Source organism: Gobio gobio (assembly GCF_949357685.1).
Source record: "Gobio gobio genome assembly, chromosome: 13".
Classification (NCBI taxonomy): domain Eukaryota; kingdom Metazoa; phylum Chordata; class Actinopteri; order Cypriniformes; family Gobionidae; genus Gobio; species Gobio gobio.
The window spans coordinates 28,629,753-28,640,816 of NC_137106.1; the positions used below are offsets into that span (position 1 = coordinate 28,629,753).

The 11,064-nt window shown below is 37.5% G+C and overlaps 1 protein-coding gene across 1 annotated transcript; it reads right to left on the bottom strand.

Annotated features, from left to right (window-relative positions):
* Positions 1-435: 435 nt before the first annotated feature.
* Positions 436-1,566, bottom strand: npy4r (neuropeptide Y receptor Y4; the record flags this gene model as incomplete). Its single annotated transcript, XM_079832825.1, has 1 exon — positions 436-1,566. The coding sequence occupies one exon, from the start codon at positions 1,564-1,566 to the stop codon at positions 436-438; it is 1,131 nt and encodes a 376-aa protein (XP_079688951.1).
* Between the last annotated feature and the right edge of the window lie 9,498 nt (positions 1,567-11,064).

Here is an 11,064-nt window from a genome sequence, read left to right on the forward strand (position 1 = left end):
TAAATCACTGTTTGGATTTAAATTGGCAAATGCGTAAGAGTCATTGATTGGATCACTATTGCAGTGATTTTTGTGTTTCTAGCATGTTATATGTTTGGCAACAGTTATTTCAACCCTAATTGATGGCGAGTGTAGCTTTTCATTTCTTGAACAACCATGTAGGAAGACACATTATGGCCATATTCCAGGATGACAATGTCAAGATTCATCAGGCTCAAAGTGTGAAAGAATGGTTGGGAGGGAGCATGAATGATCATGCTAGAAACATAAAAATCACTGCAATAATGACTCTAAAGCATTTGCCAATTTAAATCCAAACAGTGGCTTTTTTTTTTTTTGGCCGGGCAGTGTATTTGGCTGGCATCTGTCACTGGAGTGAAACATTCAGCATGATCTAAGCTAAACAAATGAATTCATATGAAGCAATAAGCACAATTACACAGAATTGTTTCTGAGTCTAAAAGATGTCCGTGACACATCAGTGTTCATGGTGGACATTGGAAAGTGTTCGTAGCTGTCTTCGATTGGCTGAAAATGGCAGTGTAGCACCACGGAGGCCACATCCTTGCGGAAGTTGCTGTTGAGGAAGCCATAGATGATGGGGTTGATGCAGGTGGAGCTCATGGCCAGCAGATGACAGAGTGAAAACAGCAGATTGTGGTAACACACAGGCAGCGCCTCCTGGTGCCAGTCCGCTACCACATTAAAGGCATTTAGTGGCAGCCAGCACACAGCAAATGCAGCCACCAAAGTCACAAGCATAACATTTATGCGTTTGCTGTGCATCACACGCCTGTGTTCGTCTTCTCGATTGCGGCTGCACTGGCGCTCCAGCATGCGTTGTCTGTGTCGCAGCCGCAGGAAAATGCGGAGGTAGCAGAGAAGCATGAGGAGCAGCGGGCAGCAGTACTGGAATAGTAACAGGCTGGTGGTGTAGACTAGTTTGTGCTGCTGAGAAGGCCAGACTTCCAGACACGCCTGTAGCTGGCTGAGTGGCGCTGGAAGCAGACTGTATGGCTCACTGCTGAGCATGTGGAATGCCAGGAAAGGTAATGATGTTACGCAGGCCAACAGCCACACAATCAAGACGGCTATGTACGCCTGTGGGACGCTCGGCTTCCAGCCAGATGGATGCAGTATGAGCTGGTGCCTTTCAAGTGCGATCAAAACCAGAGACAGAACTGAAACCGTCACCGACACACACTGCACAAATGGCATTAGGCGACATAGCAGCGCACCGAAGATCCAGTGATCCATAAGAGTGTAAACCACAGTGAAGGGAAGGCAGAACACACTCACCAGGATGTCAGAAACCGAAAGGTTGGCGATGAGGATGCTAGTGACGTTAGGAGGGTCCCGCTGGTGTATAATAATGCAAATGAGGAGGATGTTACCAAGCAAGCCCAAAATAAGCACCAGGCAGTAGCACAGCACTAATGTAAGTGTCATGGCGCTTGATTGCCAGCAGGGGACGTCAAGCAGGAACAAACTACTGTTGCTTTGATTGAAGGTGGTGTTTAAGAGCGCCTGCCACCACGGCATGTCTAAGAGAGCCGAAGCCGGCATTGGCCACCTCAGGATAGCGTCTCAGCAAAGCATCTTGGGAGTCTGAAAATAACAAAAAGGTGCATCTAAATTAGATGTGCACTCGCCTAGGGCACTCAGCATGCATTTCAGCAGCTATGATACTGTACAGACTATAATGGTTATTTTAGAAATAATGAGGACATAAAGTGGAAGAATGTTAAAGGTGATTTTAAAACAAAAAGTGACTCTTACAGAGCACTATCAATTCTCCTGAGAACGTAAATAGTGAGAGACCTTTATATCTATAGGTTAAGAGAGAGCTGGGTTAACACCTTTGAGTAAAAATAAAAGACACTCTTTGTTATTTGACCTTTTCTATAGTTGGACATAATGGGCAAAGAGAGAAAAGAGAAGTGTGTGGGAGGAATGGTACTGTGACCCTGCAGTGCATCCAATTATAGATGTTCCTTTGGGGGTGGCCATTGATCAGGACCTGCAATTGCTCATAATAAGAACACAATCAGACCTTTTCAGCAAAGTATCCACAGAGTGACTTGGAGACTGTAGTGTATTATTTGTGTGTTTCTTGGGTAGCAGGCTTGCAGACCAGTCTCACATCGATCTGAGTGTTCTATGGATGATCTATAGATGCTCTGAATACACACATGCACTCACTGAAGCCACATAATTTTAAGTATACTGCTCTTATTGCTTCTTGGCATGGAGAGTACAAGTTCATGATAAATTGTCACATCTGTCCTGTTTAACTCCTGGATGATGACCTCCTTAAATGCCATGATCTTTAATGGGGAGTGTTGGTCAACTCATCTCTACAGAATTCCCACAGGGGCTTAAGAGTGTTAAGACTGGGTTAAATTCATGTCCACAGAAGGGTTTTCACCTTGGGATAATGCATATCGTCATTGTCATGTTGAAAAATTGCCCAACAGCGCAGGGAATGAGGAGAGGGTAGCATCTTCTGTTTCAAGTTTTTGTATTACATCACACAGTGGTGTGTGAATTCATGACAGCATTGATAAAGCACAACTCTCTCACACCTTCAGCTCTCATACATCCCTTTATAAGAGCTTTACTATCACTGAACTTCACTGTGGGAACCAGGCACTTTTCACTGTACTCCTCCTCTAGCAACACCAGAACATTTTAGATGCTGTTAGAGCCAAAATGATTGACTTGGTCTCATGAGACCAGAGTATGGATTCCTAGAAGTCTATATTTTGTAAATATGATCCTTGGAAAAGGCTAATTGACTTTATTGTACTTTGGCTACAGTAGGAACTTCCTGTGTGGACAACAACCATGCATGTCACTTCTGCAGGCTGCATCTTACTCTGTGAGATACAAACTCACTCTTTTCATTACTTTTGCTGGCTCTGAATTTCTCTTACTCTTTGCCTAGCAAAAAATCACTCATCGCTAAATGAAAGCTTACAATGAAGGCCTGAATTACTTCAGTGGCCTTGTCACAAGTCCATTATTTTTGAATTTCTGTTACTTTTGCTATATTCGGTAATCCTCTTCTACCACTGTCCACTTTTGTGTCAAGAAATAAGTCTCCTGACAGTTCTCTCCCAAGTGGTTCAATTGTTGTCAGCATTAAGTCTGAGAATGATTCAGTGGGCTATATAACACTTTTAATGGTCAAGAAATTTCTTCTCTTTAAATGTTTTGGTTCAACATACTTTGATCAAAACTTGCCTTAAACTTACACCAGAAAAAAATATTTAGTTTTATTTAGTCACTTTCAGGAGGGTGTACTCATTTTTGCAACACAACATTTTATCACTTTGATAAGAAAATCTTATTTTCCTGAATCATTTTAACATGTTTCTTTGGTAATTGGTCAAGCAGTCTCCCTGGAACATTAAATCTCTAAATAACTGTAACATTATCTTCTAAGTAAAGAGTTGCTGAATTTGTTATGTTTCAGAGGGGGTGTACTCATTTATGCTGTTCACTGTATAAATGAGGGTCTTGGGAAAATCTTATATAAAATATATAGAAGATATATAGTCAATAAAAAAATCCAGTGGATTTTGAATAAAATGTAGTGTCCCATTCGTTGGCAACTAACATTGCCCACATTGTTGAATATACATTCAAAGTGCTGTCTAGATAGACAGCAATTCTGGAATTTGGGTCAAATAGATGATATTTGCTGTGTGAAATACATACAATATGCATCAAATGGTTATTTATGTAAGAAAATATTTATGACTGTAACAGCAAGAGTAAGCAATATAGATGTTGTGGGAAAAAACATTTCAACTTAACACTCGCTACAGCAATTGTAAAGTTTGTGGCCCATCCCAACTTGGAAAATTTATATCAAAATGATCCTTTTTACAATAATTCATATTTGCGGTAATTTCAGCAGCATGTTAAAGGGTTAGTTCACCCAAAAATGAAAATGAACCCATGATTTACTCACCCTTAAGTTATCCTAGGTGTATATGACATTGTTCTTTCAGACTAATAAAATCTGAGTTATATTACAAAAGTCCAGGCTAATCCAAGCATTATAATTGCAGTAATAGTTGCTCTGTTTTTTAAGTCCATGCTCCACGCGGCTCCGGGGTGTTAATGAAGGCCTGCTGAAGCGAATCGATGCGTTTGTGTAAGAAAAATATCCATATTTAAAACTTTATAAAGTAAAGTTTCGGCCGACCGCCTTCCATGTTCAATTTATGGAAAAAGTGTTGAAAGGTCCTCTGCCGATCGAAAGACTAATGCGACCAGGTTGGCTCGTAATGACGTCACATACGCATCTTGAGTTTCACTTTCAACTTTCAACACTTTTCCACAGAAGGCGACTTCAGCTGGAACTTTACTTGATAAAGTTTTAAATATGGATATTTTTCTTACACAAATGCATCGATTCACTTCAGAAGGCCTTTATTAACACCCCGGAGCCGTGTGGAGCACGTTATTTGACGGACAGATGCGTTTTTTATGGACTTAAACAGAACAACTATTACTGCCTGGACATTTTTAATATAACTCTTGATTATATTCGTCTGAAAGAAGAATGTCATATACACCTAGGATGACTTGAGGGTGAGTAAATCATGGGCTAATTTTCATTTTTGGGTGAACTATCCCTTTAAGGCAGCGTTAGGCAGGATGTTCACACTGCTCTTTTCAATACAATGAAAGTGAATGGTGACCAAACACCATCAAAATTTCATAAAACTAGAGAATGAAATTGAAGTCATTATTCATTATACTGAAAAGAGCAGCATTATCATTCTTCTTTAGTGTTCCATGAAAGACAAGATTTGGAACAACATGATGAAAGCAGTACAGTTGATCATTACAATTTGCGAGACATATCATCATGCGGAGAGACTGATTGTATTGGCTTGATGTAAATCATGTGAAAGAGCCATTAGCTTTGTTCACTATAGGCCAGCTGAACTAGAATAGGTTAGTCTCTAAGATAGAGAGGCATTCTTAGCTTTTGACTAGATATGTAACAATGAGCATAACCATCCTTTATTTGCGCAACAAATTACATTTTCATGCTTGGCTGTAGTTGTGGCTTTGTCTTCTTTATATCTCTTTGTTGGTCTCTCTCTATCTCGCTCTCTCATTCAGAGGATAGACATAATTAGATAATTTTGGACTTCCTGCTGTAATCAGTGTGCCTCATTTAATTATATTATAATATTAGAATTTTCTCATTACCAAACAACTTGCAACTTGGCAAACACAGAGCCAAGATGAGTTGAAAATCAGTTTGGTAAATGTGTGGGTGTTTCCACCATAAACAATTAAATAATATTTTCACACTTTTAGCATAATTTGGTTAAATTACAGTTTGATTTGAAATAATGCTAATTTTCTGAGATGTTTCCCTTGGTTGATAAAATCATTTTCACTCAGTAAACATGGAAGTGCTTTGATTATCGAGCGATTATTTCACTCTCTGGTTAGATTATAACATTAGATTAGGTTTTTGAAATGAAATATATTATAAGGGATTTTCATAGTTTGAGTTTTCAGATCATTTTCATGTGTGACCATCATGTTTAAAAAATATTTGAAATCTGTTAGGTTTAATTAAAATCACTCGCTGTGGCATGAATGTGCCCGTAACACCTGCACATGTGGTTTTGTGTGATGAAGAGAGGAAAAGAGTAAGAGTGATCTCTACCCTGACTTATAACTGATATCCATTTCTTTTATATCATCAAATGTTATTCTTCACCTGTGATAGGACTCAGAGGGTGAGAAGATCACATTATCCTCCAGCACTCTCTCTCTCTCTCTCTCTCTCTCTCTCTCTCTCTCTCTCTCTCTCTCTCTCTCTCTCTCTCTCTCTCTCTCTCTCTCTCTGTCAGTTTCATTCTTTTCTCTCCCTTTCATAATCATCCCAATCTCACATCATCTCTCCATTCTACTCCTACAGGTGTGGATTTTCCCTTAGGCAGTTTTACATGTCACAATGACAAAACCGTAAAATACTCATAACTGTAATACAAAACCTGAGCTGTAGATTATGTAGTTGATATTAAATCCTGGTGCATTCTGGGATTCTATGTGGTTTTAGTTATTTACTTAAATACTTAGTACATGATTTTCATTTTCAAAACAATCACAGATGCTGACCTCTGACCTCTTTTCAGTCAAGGGTAATTGTAAATTTCCGTCAGTAAATCCTCTACATAACATTGTGGTCATATATCCCATTTGTGAGAAGTGACTTATCAGAAACAGAACATCCCTAAAAAGGTAAAAATTGAAACCTGAGACACAAATATGATCCAAATAAAGCTTTAAACATCACTAAATTCTGTCGCTTTACTTCCCGCCTGCACAAACATACTGATCCGAGGAGGTGTGCATGCATTTATGTGTGCAAGGGAGAAAATTGCCTGTGTGTCCTCACTTCATGGCAACACCAAAGAGCTGCAGTCTATGTAAACAAGTCCAATAGAGGACTGTGGGTTACTTCAAGCTTTTCACAACCTATTCCGAACAACTATGTTTGCATGTGCATGTATGGCTGACGTGGGCTGAAATATCATTGTCTCCAATATGGAAGTGAAATTGACCAGATAGAACACAACCTTTCTTAAAAGCATCCACAGAGTAGATCATTGTGTCCTCTCTTCACAGATAATCAAACTTAAAACACATGAAGATGCTCTATAGAATAATTAAACTGTGTCCCTGATACATTTATAAATTGAATTCTAGTCTGTTCTCTCATCTTGAAACAGATGAAATAAAAAGTTGCATGTATAAATTATTGTATAAATATTATAATGTATTATTGTTGAATAGCTATATAGTGTAGAAACATGCATCTCTCTGTGTGTAGCACAGAACTCACCTGTCTTCTACAGCAGATTGCTGTCAGGCAGTCGGGGGAATAAACACTGATTCAGTCAACTCCAGGTGTTCTCATCTCTCGCTCTCTCTCTGGGCTTCTATTGAGCCCACATCCTTGCAATGTGCCGTCTCTGTAGTAACTATTATACTGGGCTTCACACTGTAAGCATAACCCCATGCGATTGCACTGTGTTTACTGCCCACGTGTGACATGAACGATGTACTGCATCAGGTTCTTTTGGATACAGATAAAAAAAATTAAAAAAAACATTTGTGTCCCTTTAACACACATTTTCCTCAAAAATACACTAACAAACTCAAATGTATGCTTATTGGTGTGCGGTACATTTAAAGATAGGACTGGCAATGGCACACACTTTTTGTTATACCTAAGATATGGGATGGTTTTAGTATCAAAATGATGAATAAATGCACGCACCATTATCCATGAACTTGATAAATGTTGCAGATATGTTTATATCCACAAACAAATGCCTTTCAACCTGTGTGCAAAAATATAGAATGACATGAATGTGCAACGATTTTTGGGAATACATATTTATTTTTAATTTTGCATTAGTGTATCATCATTTGCGCATGCAACAAAGAAGATGTACATTTGTGGATCATGTGACGCGTGCATTTATTGGCTTCTTTTCTGAGTTGATCTCATTTGATTCATTTGGATTTTGAGACTTTATTTTCGCGTTTTCAAGCATTTCACAACCCACACATAAACTATGGAATTCCAAAGCTGCCAAAGTAAATAAATACATAAATAAATATAAAAAGAAATGTAAAAAAGCAAAAATAATTAAATAAATATATAATGAGGGCGAAGCGTTGAGGCCACACCTTGTGGTGTGGCCGAAATACAATAAGTAGGGGAGAGTGGGGCACAACCTAACGCTTTTTGACTTTCTCAGTTTGTGTAAATCCACTTGGGGTTCAGAGTATTTATTTTTTATCACATTAATTTCACACATGTCTAGTACAATTATGTGGTTTTGTTTCATTAATACAGTGTATACTTTTTTCTTGATTTACCCCGAAAGAATGGAAGTGAAATGTGACAACATGCCCCATGGGTGGGGTACATTGTAACATGACCAAATAACAGCTTAAAATGTTATAAGTCAAAAAAATATATAAGACAAACTAAAATATTTTGTCAACAAAATACAATTATTAACTTTTTAAAATAAAATAATGGCATTTTTTAATCATTAAAAATATAAGCATTTTTGAATTTGACTACAAACACATCGCTAAATACAGCTATACAGCATAGTTCAAAACATAATAATAATTAATAATTTCTAAACATTAACTCTCAGTCATTATTCATCCTTTTCTCATGGTTTCTCAAAAGAATTCATAAAAGTATAAAATATAATGGCATATTTCGAATAGGGGCTCATTGTAACGCTGTGTTACAACACACCCCACCTGCACAACTGGGATTTAAATCGCGGCGTGTCTTCTGCTGGTTAGTTCAGCATTAAAGAACGATATCAACTGTTAAATAACAGATATAAGATTAAAATAATATCGGATTTGCCTTATGTTAAATAAACACAAAAAACAGATATGAAAACTAAACTTAAGTAAGAAATTTACGTTTGCTATGGTTAAATACATGTTCAGTAATATCTTCCAGAGATTTTTTAATTTTGGCGCTATTTTTTCTCTAAATAATGTTGATATGGCAACTAGTAAATACACTAAGTTTCGTCATTCTGGCATGTGTGGAAAGGAGGAAATAGTGGAAATATTTTCCATTACCGGTCAGAACACACGGAAAGGAAGCAGCACACATATAGGCTACAGTGAAGTCGATGCATATTGATCAATGCATTTTTAAGGAGACCACAAATTCACTTCACATTCATATTTCTTATTTGTACATGCACAACATGTGACAAACACTTAAAATACAACACCAAAAAAAGATCCAAAATAGAACAAGGCGTCGGTTACAGTATAGACATTTTGTCACGTCACTTCACATGTTGACAGTCACAGCATCACTGAGTAATGGATTTTTCTTGGTGTGGTCTCATTATTAATCACACGTCTTAGGCTAAGTTATCAACTGGAAATATCCAGAATTAGATAAATCAAATGTGCCCATGGAAACGGAGCTGGTGAAACACACACGCCATGCTTTAAACATACACAGATGCATCATCCTCTTTCAAACAGCACCTGTCGCGTACCGTTTCTGACCACTAAACGTCGATGTTGCATTAGAATTGTGTGGCTTGTAAATTGATTTCTTTATTTTATTCGAGAATTTCTTTACCTGAGAGATTTGTAGCTGTTTATGGAAATAATGTATGGTTAATAGTACTCAAGACATTAGCTATCTTTATTCCTTTCCCTTTGTAGACCACACACTTAGGCCTATAACCCTGTAAAGCCTATGTACTGATGTGTTGTGTACAGCCAATGATTGTCAACAAATAAACCTTCTTCCCATGGAACTGATCAAATCTGGTGTGTTCTGACCGACATCCCATTGAGGGATATAAACCATCACCTAATACAGTCCCATTGAGGGATATAAACCATCACCTAATACAGTCCCAACCTTTTCAGTCTCAACCTACTATCAAACACTGCCGGTTTCGAGAATCGAACCCACAACCTTGGGGTTACACAAGTCCGACTCTCTCTAACCATTAGGCCACAACTGCCCCTAGCACAGCCAAATACGTTTATTTTTTCTGTATTTTTGCAGTATCCTGCTACTGTTCAGGTCTAACACAATGTTTTCATAAATGCTCAAACAACCACAAATGTATGCTCAGGTGTGTTTATTTTATTTTAATCAGCCTGCTTTATATATCAACTCATTCAACAGGGTGAAGCTTTGTATTAAATGTTTAAAAAAAACTCCTGTACTGCTGTTCAGGATATTTGGATTATCTCAGCTTCAGGTGAGTCTGTGGAATCCAGCTGATGGGGAACTTCAGGTATAGCCTGCTCTTCATCATTGCTGAAACACACAAGGTCACACAAGGTCATCTATAAATTGGTTCAAAATAATTCTCAGACCACTGCACAAAGTATTAGTGCTTCTTGAAAATGGCACATGCAAAACACTGCACACGTTCCATTGATTTTAAAAACAGCATAATAATACGACTTTACAGCCAGATTTTGATTTTGCAAGAGACATATTTTCTGTAAAGGTTGTTCAGGATTTTACATGGGTGGGGTTTCAGGCTGTCCTTGGTCACCCTCAGTGAATGCTCCAAAGTCATCATAATGGATCTCAGGTGTGGTGGTGGTTTCAGGTGTGGTGGTGCTTTCAAATCTGCCCAGTCATTTGCACAAAAAAGATTAAAGAGAGATTGTAAATGTAACGGGGGAATTGTAATGCACTCAATGTTGACATAATTTTAAAACTACATTTAAAAAGAGTATTAAAATAAACATGTTTGTTCTATAAACATAAATTATCAATTAGCCTAACATGCATTCTTTGTATAAAATAATGTGTTTTGGGAGTATTATAATCAGCTGATTAATGTATTTGTGTAAAATATAAAAATTAGTTACCACTGCAAAAATAGAAATAGACTTTTGCTTTTTGAATGCATATGATGCCTGACATTCAAAATAATTTGAACCACATACAAAAAAAAAAAAAATTCTTAAGTAACATTTTTGGATACTACAGCAATAAAGGGATTACTTTGAGGTAGGCTTTTATTTGAGATACAGTGTATGACTTATTTTTCAGTGTTACAATTGCCCCCAAACACCACCAAGGGGGCAATTGAAACACGCTGACATCTTGCATTTAATTTAATATTATAGTCTTGTCCTTATTAGTGAAAATATATCAGTTGTATTATAAATTAGTGCACTTATTTTTATTTCTTGTATCAAAAGATGAATTGTGTATTTCAAGTAGTCTGAGTTATGAAGGAAAATGTAAAAAATTGCCCTGCTCTCCCCTATTGGTGCTTCTTGAAATTGGCACATACTGTACACATTTCAATGATTTTAAAAACAGCATTAATAAGACTTTACAGCTGGATTTAGATTTTTCAGGTGGGGTGTTGCTTTCAAATCTGCCCAGTCATTTGCACAAAAAGGAATAAAGAGGGATTAAGTGTCATCATTTTGGTCATCCATCCATCCATCCATCTTCTTCCGCTTATCCGG